The sequence below is a fragment of the Alosa alosa genome, chromosome 7 (assembly GCF_017589495.1).
Source record: "Alosa alosa isolate M-15738 ecotype Scorff River chromosome 7, AALO_Geno_1.1, whole genome shotgun sequence".
NCBI classification, from domain to species: domain Eukaryota; kingdom Metazoa; phylum Chordata; class Actinopteri; order Clupeiformes; family Clupeidae; genus Alosa; species Alosa alosa.
In genome coordinates this window covers 33,887,242-33,899,393 of record NC_063195.1, presented here as the reverse complement: position 1 = coordinate 33,899,393, position 12,152 = coordinate 33,887,242, and the positions used below count along the sequence as shown (strand labels likewise).

The window sequence follows — 12,152 nt, the reverse complement described above, 5'->3', positions numbered from 1 at the left end:
TGTGTGTGTGTATGTGTGTGTATGAGTGAGTGTGAGTGTGCGTGTCTGCCTGCGTGTGTCTGCCTGTGTGTGTGTGTGTCTGTGTGTGTGTGTGTCTGTCTGCCTGTGTGTGTGTGTGTGTCTGCCTGTGTGTGTGTGTGTGTCTGCCTGTGTGTGTGTGTGTGAGCAGTGGAATCCTCCCGGCTGGGTCTCAAGTGACGGCTAAGACGAGCTTCCTCAGGCAGCTTGTGTAAATTTCATCGTTTTTCTCTCTCCTTCTTCTTTGGTAGGGCAGGAATGGGGACGCCATGCGAGCCTGGCGCGGCTGTAGTCAGTCACGCCACTGCCGTCTGCACCTTGACACAGGGCTCCCCGGGGGGAAACGCAGGGGAATGTGGGCTCTTCCTCCAGCTGACCCCTAGGACAGGCGTGACCTCTCCTCACACTCAGGTCTGCTGTTTAGCAACACAAAGGCGCTCGAAAATTCCCAGCCAGGACCACCCCCACACACACACACACACACACACACCTCCTCCATCGGAGCACTAACCTACACACACGCTTAGAAAAACACATACCAAGGGAGTGAGCAACAGAAATGTCCCAATTTCTGATCCCAAACACATTCAAAGGAGTTGCACATATTGCACCTAAGGAATCCTAGAACATAGAACAAATGTTGGCAAAACATGTATTTAAATATTCCTGTTCTACACCCCTCCCCTTGCTTTTTTATTTGTCACCCAATAGGCTAGTGCTCTTGTCTCTTATCCCCTGATAAGAGCTTTGTAAGGGTTTGAATGGCCGTATTTGGAGACAATGGTGAAAAAAGTGTCCTGTTGAATGTCTCACTCTGAAAGATTGAGATTCATCCCTCAGTCCCCCTCCGTTCCTGGGGTGGGGCGGCTCTGTTGAGACCTCCCAGCTCAAGATGAAACAGTACGGTCTCATCCATCCTCCTCTATTCTCCTGAGAGCCTCATTTGCTTGATGAAGTGAGTGTGAGTGTGAGAGCAAAAAATGTCTAAACTGTGGTCACGGGTTTCCTCCAAAGAGCAACACTGAGAAGAACTCAAGCGGACTGCTGTGCCATCACTTTCAAGATTGCCGAAGACAGCGCCGTGAAAGAGGCGTTCTCCGGCACACTAAAACCATTACAGCGGCAGATGAATTTAACACAACGAGACAGTTGGGGGGAAAAGACTTGTGCATCTCTTTAACGGTTGTGGCCTGCGTATGTTCAGCATTCTTTCCCCATCATTAACTCCAGTTTGGAGCTGGTGGTTTAAATTTGCCTGGAGTAAACTTCCAGACCACTTTGCTTGTAGTGACTCAGATTACAATTTGTGAAACTAAAATGTAACTTAAACCACTTGAAAAAAAAAAAGACGACGAGTAAGACCTGCAGTGTGATAGAAGAAATCAAGCAACAGCTCCACACTGCTTAAGTTAGAGAATGCCTCCACATGAATAGGCTTTCAGTTGAGGAATCATAAACATACACCCCGCACAGAAAGAGCCAAGCCCTCAGAGAGATTTGTGGCATGTTGTATTTTCAATGCTTTCTCTCCGCTAAACAAAGACAAGTGTCAAAGAAAGTGAGAAGAGCGGAGGAGAGAAATGAGTGGGGGGGTCAGTAAAGGTGGGGTACTGACTGCAAAGGCAAAGGCAATGGGGAATTATGTTCTATTCATACACACACAGACCTCTGCCTCCAGTCTCTTCAAGTGGCAAGAATGTATGAATATCTTTAAGTAGGAGAAAGAGATGGTGACAGTGTGAGTGTGTGTGTGTGTGTGTGTATGTATGTGTGTGTGAGTGTGAGAGAGAGAGACAGAGAGAGAGAGAGAGACAGAGAGAGAGAGAGAGAGACAGAGAGACAGACAGAGAGAGAGAGAGAGAGAGAGAGAGAGAGAGAGAGAGAGAGAGAGAGAGAGAGGAGGGGTAGGGGTGGGAGTCTGCACAATGTGCACAGTGACTAGGGTCTGGGATCCTCAAACAAACCTTCACAGAGGGGTGCCATGGGGACAAGCAAATGGAACGATCAGTTCAATTAGCTGACCTCCGCCATGTCACTACGCTTCTCCAACCCCCACCCCACCCTGATACACGCTCTCCAAGGCCTGCGCTGTTACCAGGGGCGTCCTGGAGCCAAAATGCGGTCATCTCCCAGGCAGTGCAGGTCGTTGCTCAGTGGGCAAACAGAGCCCAGCCGAGGCACGTCCTCTCCCTCCCATCCAGACCACAAACCACCCCAAACCACAGCCACTGCGCTGGGGGAGGTCACCCACGGTTGAGGTAAATAGATGAAGCAGGTTAGGCTAATTGTCAGGGAGGGTCCTTGTTTGCACACAGTAGCAAGTGGAAATTAGAGGCCTTGTTGGTGTGTGTGTGTGTGTGTGTGTGTGTGTGTGTGTGTGTGTGGTGTCTTGTATACTGCAAATTCCTGGAGCGTCGGGTCACGAAGCCCAAGCTGGCTGCTTTGGTAGCTGTCTCTGTGCCAGTCCTCTCTCATTAATCTTAATGTTGTTTGGCTGCCAAATGTTCTTGTCTACATCAGCGTCAACCTTTTCTGGGCGATTAAGTAGCCCTCAATATGCTTCTGGTGCGTGCGGGGATCCCAGCAGGCCGAGGGGCAGGGGCATGATGAATAGCGTCTGGCAAACAGCAGTCCTCCTCCTCCTCCTCGTTGGCCGCCCTTCGCTGCGGCGGCGGCCGCGGTACCCCACCTGTGGGATCTCACCCCGCTCCGCCATTAGCAGGTGGCAGTCTGACGCGTAGCAAGGAGCCCGGAGCAGAGGCGGAGAGTGCAGGAGCTGGGACCGCCACCGCCACCACCACCACCACCACCGCCGCCTCTCATCCGTCTCCCAGTCGCTCTACCATCTGCTCGCCACGCAAAACAGGATGCTGCCGCAACGCTGCTGCAACGCTGCTGCGCTAACTCAGAGCCATCTTTTGATTTCTGACCTCTGTCTAACATTCGGGCCATTACCAGGCGTTACCAGGGAGATCACAGATGGCTTTGTCTCTAGGCAGAGCAGTAACCGGATGATTTTTTTGTGTGTGTGTGTGTGTATGTGTGTGTGTGTGTGTGGGGGGGTAGGTACTGCTGCCCTGGGACAGCCCTGTGCGGAGCAGTGGATTTAGAGCTTGGGTCTGGGTTTGCCATTACTGTGTGGAGGGCGGGCTGAATAGTGCCTGTAAACCCCCCTGCGCACACACACACACACACACACACACACACACACACACACACACACACACACACACACACACACACACAAACACACACAAACACAAACACACACACACACACTCACACGGTCCTGAGATCTGTGCCGAGCAAAAATAGGTAAGCGGGAGCCCTCATAAATCTGGAGCAGAGACAGACTTATTATAGCTGAACGCAGGGCACATCAAACAGCCTGGGGGAGCACACAGGACCCTGGGGGGGTGTAGAGGGCTGGGGGAGGGGGTGCGGTAGGGGGTGGAAGGTAGGGGGGGTGGGGGTTGTGGGGGTCCAACTCACCGCAGGAAGCCGACTTGGTCTCCACCAGCTTAACCCTCCGCGTCTCACTGCGGATCCTGCCGTCGGTCTTGTCCACCAGGTTTGTGATGTCGTCGATGATCTCTGCAACAGGAGACAGACACAGCCTTAATGTGCTTCCCTTCCATTATCAAGCTCTGCAGTCCCCTGAGCACTCACTATCTGTCATGGACTCAGACATCTTTCTTTCCCTCCCCCCACATTTCACTTCACTCGCTTTCTTTCTTTCCCCCCCCCTTTTCTTTCTTCTTTCCTTTCTTTTTTTGTGACACTGTTTCAGAGCCTCTGCAGCCCGTAAGTGCTATAAAGTCAGCCCTAATAGAAACACAGCCCACTCTGGCAGGAAATGACACTGGAGTTGCTGGCAGCCTCAAAGGCCAAGAGCAGCCTGACAAAAGACATGAATGGCAATGTGTGAAAGCACTCGCCCACCCCCTGAATCTCTCGCTGCTTCCTGAAGCCACTCTGGCTTTAATCAAGGCCGTCTGTATGGGTGTGTATGTGAGCTGTCCCTGTGTGTCTACATGTGCCTGTCAGTGTGTGTACGGATATGTCTGTTCCTCTGTGTGTGTGTGTGTGTATAACTGCATGTGGGTGCGTCATGGTGAGTGAACAGAGATGGCAGGACCTTGTGGCTGTTTAACTCTGACTCATCAACCTGCTTGCCCGAAGCGCCTGATTGGCTGACGGAGGCACCACGCACGGTTAGGCTGCCACAAACCGCCAGGACCCAGGCACCCCTCCGCACCAGCGGCAGGACCCAGGCACCCCTCCGCATCAGCGGCAGGACCCAGGCACCACGCCAGCATCAGCAGCGGCAGGACCCAGGCACCACGCCAGCATCAGTGGCAGGACCCAGGCACCCCTCCGCATCAGCGGCAGGACCCAGGCACCACGCCAGCATCAGCAGCGGCAGGACCCAGGCACCACGCCAGCATCAGCGGCAGGACCCAGGCACCACGCCAGCAGCAGGACCCAGGCACCACGGCAGCATCAGCAGCAGCAGGACCCAGGCAGCACGCCAGCACCAGCAGCAGCAGGACCCAGGCACCACACCAGCAGCAGGACCCAGGCACCACGCCAGCACCAGCAGCAGCAGGACCCAGGCACCACACCAGCAGCAGGACCCAGGCACCCCTCTGCACAAGCGGCAGGACCCAGGCACCCCTCCGCACCAGCGGCAGGAGCAGCGGCAGCACGGGGGGACACACACACACACACACAGGGCTCCAGCATGTGGCACACGCCCTGCTCACATGTGGGGTGTTCAGGAAGGCACGGAGACTGTGGCAGCTATCCACGCTCCCGCACAAGACTGGGGAAGCGTCGATCTGATAAACAAGGTTAACGATCTCCAATATTGAATATTCCACAGCCCAAATGGGAGAAAATGGGCTCCTTTTATACGGCAAAGAACGAAGTGAAATATAAAAGAAATTGGTTTGACCACATCTAGGGGCACACCGGAACAATAATTAACCATCATTACTGTCCCGTGTGAAACTCAACAAGTTAACAAGAGAAAGCCTGTGTTAATTCGACCACAGAGCTCTACTTAGTTGCTTGTGATGGCCAAATTACAGGAAGTTTCCAAATCCCACGGGGGCCTTACGGTTGCTGTTCCCGTACCCTTGAAAAGGCACTTAACTTTTGTGGTTATGATCCTGATATAGAGTAATGTCCAACTCCAATGGCCAAGATGAGTGGGTCCACTGCTGTAGTGCATTAAACGCAAATGAATAAATGTATAAGTATAAGTATATATACTCTTTTGATCCCGTGAGGGAAATTTGGTCTCTGCATTTAACCCAATCGGTGAATTAGTGAAACACAAACAGCACACAGTGAACACACAGTGAGGTGAAGCACATACTAATCCCGGCGCAGTGAGCTGCCTGCTACAACGGCGGCGCTCGGGGAGCAGTGAGGGGTTAGGTGCCTTGCTCAAGGGCACTTCAGCCGCGGCCCTCTGGTCTGGACTTTCACCCTCCTTCCCATTCACCTCACGTCCACCGCAAAGGGACTCGCAAGCTCGCCTGACGACTCTGAAGAGAAAAGGCCCTCTCCTTCACTTGGATACGGAGATGACCAGACCCTGAACCGTAACGAACGAACGAAGACAAATGCAGAACAAATGGACGACACAGAGTAAAAATAGCAAGGCTCATTACTCGCTGTGACATGCACGGATATTTATTACTACACAGCATTTTAATTGGCCATGTTGTGGGGAGCCTTCATAACTCCACGGTGCTCTTTCCTACTCCTTATTCTGTCTTTTGACACTAACCTTGTTGAAAGTTCCTTTCAAGACGGGGAAGGGGGGGAAAAGTTTCACTGCTGGTAGCATGAACAATGAGGTGGACCGCAGAGTAAATAAAAAAAGAACCGCTCTAATGACAGAATCTCAATATCTACCACCAGCTTGCTGGACCCTTTTCAACAGCAACGGGAAGCATGGCTTTTTTCTGCTGCGGCCCAAGTCAGTGCCAACTCAAACAAGCTTCTTTTCGAGCCTCCTAAGAAACAATCTGCTGCGGTTGATTGGTAGGGGGGAGAAGTGCTGTGAGCGCACTCGTGCATTCTGAATGGTCGTTAGCTGAAATGGAATTGCAACCCCCGTGCCGGGCCGGTTGTGTCACCCGGTGGTGTTTCCTATGGACGACTGCCGTCAAGGTGTCAGCCGGACTGAACCGAGAGAAACACTTCAGCAATTAACCTTTTCCTCCCCACACTCTGGGAGGCCATTTTGAAGCTGAGTAAACATGTTGCATCATATATTGCAGATGTTGGGCGTGTGTGTTGCAATGAGTTTGTGGGGAGAGAGAGGAGGGGGGGGGTTGAGGAGTGAGGGGGAGAGAGAGAGAGAGAGAGGGGAACAAATGGGATGGGTGCAAATAGGAAGACAAAGCAATGTAAAAAATATTCATGCAGCAACAGAGGAGGGACAGGAGAGAGAGAGAGAGAAAGAGAAAGAGAGAGAGAAGAGAAAGAGAGAGAGAAAACCATGCAGGATGGGAGGAACAGGAAGAAAACAAGAGGAGAGCAGAGAACACAACAGAGTAAAAGAGGAGATGAGGAGACGAGTGAAGAGATACAAGAGAGGAGATGAGAGGAGCACAAGAGAGGAGATGAGAGGAGCACAAGAGAGGAGGTGAGAGGAGCACAAGAGAGGAGATGAGAGGAGCACAAGAGGGGAGGTGAGAGGAGCACAAGAGAGGAGGAGAGAGGAGGTGAGAGGAGCACAAGAGGGGAGATGAGAGGAGGTGAGAGGAGCACAAGAGAGGAGATGAGAGGAGGTGAGAGGAGCACAAGAGAGGAGGTGAGAGGAGGTGAGAGGAGCACAAGAGGGGAGGTGAGAGAAGCACAAGAGAGGAGGTGAGAGGAGGTGAGAGGAGCACAAGAGAGGAGATGAGAGGAGGTGAGAGGAGATGAGAGGAGCACAAGAGAGGAGGTGAGAGGAGGTGAGAGGAGCACAAGAGAGGAGGAGAGAGGAGGTGAGAGGAGCACAAGAGAGGAGGTGAGAGGAGGTGAGAGGAGCACAAGAGAGGAGATGAGAGGAGGTGAGAGGAGCACAAGAGAGGAGAATAGAAGAGACCTATAGAGGAGAGGGGCTGCTGCCCTTTGGGTCGAGGTGTGTGGCTGTCCGAGCGACCGCTCCCCTGGCAGCCCTCGCTCTCCTCTCTCTCACACACTCCACTTCCTGGCCAGCCCAGCGCCCCTCCCGCCCCAGCGGTTTCAACGACATAATTTCCAATTTCCTCGTGCAGCGCTCGCGCAGATACACGACAGCTGCCTCTTCTGGCTCTGACCTGAGCTATCAGCACACAGCACGACGCTGGACCTAGCCGAGCGAGCGCAGGCTGCTCCAGGCCAAAAGGGTTGTTTATTTTAAATGCTATTATGCTGCATAAACCTCCAAACCCGCAGTGTGGGAGAGATCACAGACACACCAACTCACTCACTTTCATGCACACACACAAGCGTACACACCCACTCACACGCAAACGTATACACACACACACACACACACACACACAAAATCAACCACTCTCTAATTTGCGCAAGAACACAAACACCAACCATCCAGCACACATCCCACACAGAATCAATTGCTTGTTCCCTTGTTCACACAAATACATTACACACTCTCTCACACACACACACACACACACACACACAAACACAATGATCTCATTAATCTGAGTTTGGCTGGCCCTTGCAGCCTAAGTGACAGGGGAAGACAATCCAAGAGGCCCCTGGATCCCTCCTCTGCACTTTTCCAGGGACGGGCACAAAGCACAGGCGCACAAAGCCAGGCCTATCTGCCCCCAGACACAGCCAGCTCATCGTGTTAGGAGCTGCACGAGAAAACAACGACGTGTGCTAAAGGTTACCGTCACATCCCTGCCCCTCAGCCAGAGCCCCCCCCCCTTTTTGTCACGGAGAACAAAGCTTCATCAACACGCATGGGGAAACCGTGTCTTTTGTCTTGCTGTCAGCGAGCAGGCCATCTCATGAACGCTGACATGGAGCAGAGCAGCCCTCGGTCAAGGCAAGGCATTGACAAACGAGAGCTCTGACAGCGCCCAACATCAGAGCCAGGAACTGACTGAAATGTGGTGCTAAAAGGCCCAGAGTATCGAGGGGAGGGGAGGGGAGGACGAGGCAGACAATAAATATGCTAATGTAGCCGAGAGAAAGCTAATGTGTACTGTACACAGCACAGAATCATTCACACATAATAAATGCATTCCTCCATTAACACATTGCTGCCATGAACAACAGCTTCTCATCGCTCTATGCAAAAGAGGTGGAGTTGCCGAAGGGCTCTTGCTAACTAACAACACTTACGAAAGATGGGGCAACCAGCTATGAAGCTCTAATTGCGAAACAAGAGGATGCAAGCAAGAAGACCCTCAAATGAAAACAAACACAACTGTCTACCCCTGTGGTTTATGCATGGCATCCTAAACAGAGAGCTGACAATCAATCAGTGTCTTCACACTTTCTGTCTAGACTGCCAACTCCAAGTCTCGAACACTCTCGGAATAGCCTGACAATCTGGAACATATGAGAGATTTTAAGGCTTTGTTTTTTGAGGATTTCCTTTTGAGTCACAATTAAAGGGCACAAATAACTTCTGAAAAGTGTTGTGTTGAGTGAGACAGTGCTGTTATTCATCACGAAAGAGGCAGGGAAGAGACTGATTAAATGAGAGAGAGAGAGAGAGAGAGAGAGAGAGAGAGAGAGAGAGGAAATACAGACGCATCAATTGGCGGACGACCTTATTTCTCCAGCTTTATAAACAGGGAGATCTTTTTTTCCCCCCACTGACAGAGTTATAGCGTGCCTGCTTCCTTCCTGATGGCCTTGGTTTGGCGCAGGAGGGCTGTGGAATGTTCTGTGTTGGCCCCCATGTTCAGTGTTCTATGCCTTCTGACATTCACCCTGTCAACAAGCAGGTGAAACCCAACAGCCTGAGAGCGGCCGCACATGTCTTGGAGACTCAAAAGTGAAACCATCATGGAATCACAATGTGCACTGAACGCAAGACCTGTTTCCAGGTTGCACCTCACACGCCCGAACGTGTCTTCCACGCCATGTGACCCTGGAGAAACGTGAGTGTTCAGGAAGACAGCAATGGGACACAGATGTTCGAGCCACATGACATCACCCGACGCCTTCGCTCTCTGTAAAGTGCGCCCATCCCTGGGTTCGCGCTCCTCTAAACATCGGCTCTCGGACGGCCACTCATTGGCCGGCGGCCCCTTCTTTAGAGGATGAGCTGGTTAAACAGGTCCGTTTCCGCAATCGAGGCCTGTGATCTGGACGCAGACTCTTCCTGCTCTCGCCGCACTGGGAATAACAAGAGTAACGCCGAGGCTGTCTGGAGGGCTGCCGCTCCATAACTTTTTTTTTTTCCACAGGATTAAGCTGCCAGTCGTTTTGGGAAGTCCGCTTTGCTCCAAAACCCTGTGTAGAGGGAACGCCACACAAAAGGAAGGGTGGAGCTGACTGTCCATGTCCTGTCATCTCTGCCAGGTTCTGTTGCTCTGTCTCTTTGAGCTCTTAAATCCTGAGGGTTTCCCATTCCAGCACCACACTGCTCCCCCCAACAACCGTGAGTCACACATTAAGACTCATGCCTGTTTCCTATTAGCCGGCTGCACTTATCTGGTGCTATGTCACACACGATAGCCATCTGCAGCTTAATGTGTTTGCGCGAGCGGCGCACGGATAGCCCAGAGACATCGCCCGCACTTTTGTTCGAAAAAAGTCAACACTGTTTCCCAACTAATGAAGTCATCTGTCTGCGATATGACAACTCGGAATAGGTTGTGTCTGACAAAGGATGTTTAACAGACATCAAAAGAGGTGACTCAAGAAGAGTATGGATCAATGAGATTAAATCAATCATATTAGATTACAAGTCGTCTAAGTATAATGTTAGACATGATTGTAACAGACTGTAAACCTGATACCAATTCGAGGCAGTATCCATGGTGCTCACAGATGTCACATGTTCGGTCAAGCCCTGACTACAGCCTGGTCCATAATTACATATTTCCTAACACCATCAAAACAGGTTTGGGTGCCAGGCAGCGGCTCTACATGGGGAGTGGACCTGCATGGGCGCCCAGGCACATGGCTCGCACCCTGGTGTGAATGAGAGCAGGGGAGTGGTTTGTGTCAGGGGAAGGAAGTGTGACTGAGTGAAGCGTGGGGGAGCAGCTGGTTCAGGTGCTGGGATTTGTCACAGCGCCCTGGGAGGGATTTCCTCCTCTCTTCCACTCTCTCACTCTCCCCCTGTCTCTCTCTCTCCCTCTCTCTCCCTGTCTCTCCCTGTCTCTCTCTCTCTCTCTCTCTCTTTCTCTCTCTCTCTCTCTCTCCACAGAGCCTCTGGATGTGGTGTTGGGCGGAGTGCCACTGTGGCTGTCACACAGGCTGCATCATCGGGGCAGCGCTGCAGGCAACATCCCCTGCTTCCAGCGCTGGACTCCACACACAGAGCTGTGGTGGAGAGCAGCAGAGCTGGGCGGAAGACCTTCTGCAAGTGTTTAGTGGATGTCAGGGAGCAGTGAGAGGAAAGTAAGCAACCCAGTTTGGGATTTTCAGCAGTTGTAAAAGAGGCTGTAAAATGTGTCCAATCTCTATGAATCAAATTTGATCACTGATGATCACTCGCTTGTCTGAAACCAAAATGCAAGTAATTAGTGATGGGAACTCTGACATTCTCTCAGAATGGTAAAGACTGTATATTCAACCTTCACAAGATGACAGGCAGCCTTCAATCAAGCTTCATCAATAACATCATCCATCTTCACTCAGGACGGCACAAGCTAGTCGATGTGAGGCGGGTTATTTGCCCTCACCACAAAATCTTGTCTGAACTTCACGCCCCTTCAACACCCAGCTAATTAGCAGGATGGCTGAGTCAGTTCTGCAGGGACTGCTGTGGTTTGGGGACTGTTCTAAACAGCAAAACCCCCACTGGCTGCAGGACATGCCATATTAACCACGCACATTAGTACAGGACGCCTTCTCATGGCCGACCCCTAGGCCACTGCTTGTTTTTCTTGCCGATTCAAACACAAACTAGCCCTGCGCTAATTCCGTTGCACTTACTCAAAGGATTTTGCCTGAGGAAAGGCAACAAGAGAAAGAGCTCTGCAACTCACAAATGTTACCAATTGGCTCGAAGACTGGAGGGGGGGGAAAGGGTGCCCATGCCAACCAAAACACACCGGCACTCTGTCGTTCCTGGAACTTCATTTGGACGGCGTACGATGGACGCACTCTTGACGCGATGATATAATTCAGGGCAATTACTACATTTACAAGAAGTCCTGCTCTGCTGTTGAAGTTTTCAAACCCCAGTCCTCACCCCTTACCCCCTTTAAAATCAGTGTTTTATCCACAGCGCATGCTGTAAACAAACTGGCCCAGCGGGCCTGCCGAATGAGGATTAGTAGGCCTGTACTTTCTGTCAAGAGTTTATGAGTTTGTAAACTGACAGTAAGCCCCGAGAGCCTCCATGATCCGGTGCCAATAGCCTGGAACAGCACTAGGGCCCAGCCCAGCACGGAGAGAGAGAGAGAGAGAGATTGTTTGTGTGAGCTGGGCTGAGGAGAGTGAGATAAAAACAACACACAGGCCGCACTCTCTCCCCTCGAACAACTCCACCAAGCAACGATAAGACAAGAATGGGAGACCCACGATTATTTGTTTAGGTGTAATGGTTTAGAACGGCAGGGGAAAATGCAAGCCCGTGGTGGGAATCCCATCTATGGGTTTATTTTGATCAGCAGATATGGGATCGGCCTGTGAGTGGGGATCAGCGTCGCCTGTGCCAGTCATTGTCCAAGTGTCAAACTTGGGCTCGGAGCCAACAGCCTGAAGCAAAGTGACTGGCACCCTGACAATAAAGGCCGTGTAAACTCACTTGTCCGACATAAAACATCTGTAAAACGAGTGACAACCTTACTTTCGAGATCTATGAGAAAATCATTTGGAATACTCGAAATATTCACATTATGAGAAACACACACGGGACTATCAACGACTATTTCGAGGTCAAGTAACAGCGCATTTATATACACATATACTTTATTGCACATTCC

General features: G+C 51.5%; 1 protein-coding gene across 1 annotated transcript in view; it reads right to left on the bottom strand.

Annotated features, from left to right (window-relative positions):
• stx8 (syntaxin 8) overlaps positions 1-12,152 on the bottom strand; it is a 43,765-nt gene that overhangs the window by 6,905 nt on the left and 24,708 nt on the right. The window contains exon 7 of the mRNA XM_048248766.1: positions 3,511-3,612. Coding sequence (XP_048104723.1) covers positions 3,511-3,612 — 102 coding nt within the window. The remainder of the gene's footprint in view (positions 1-3,510; positions 3,613-12,152) is intronic.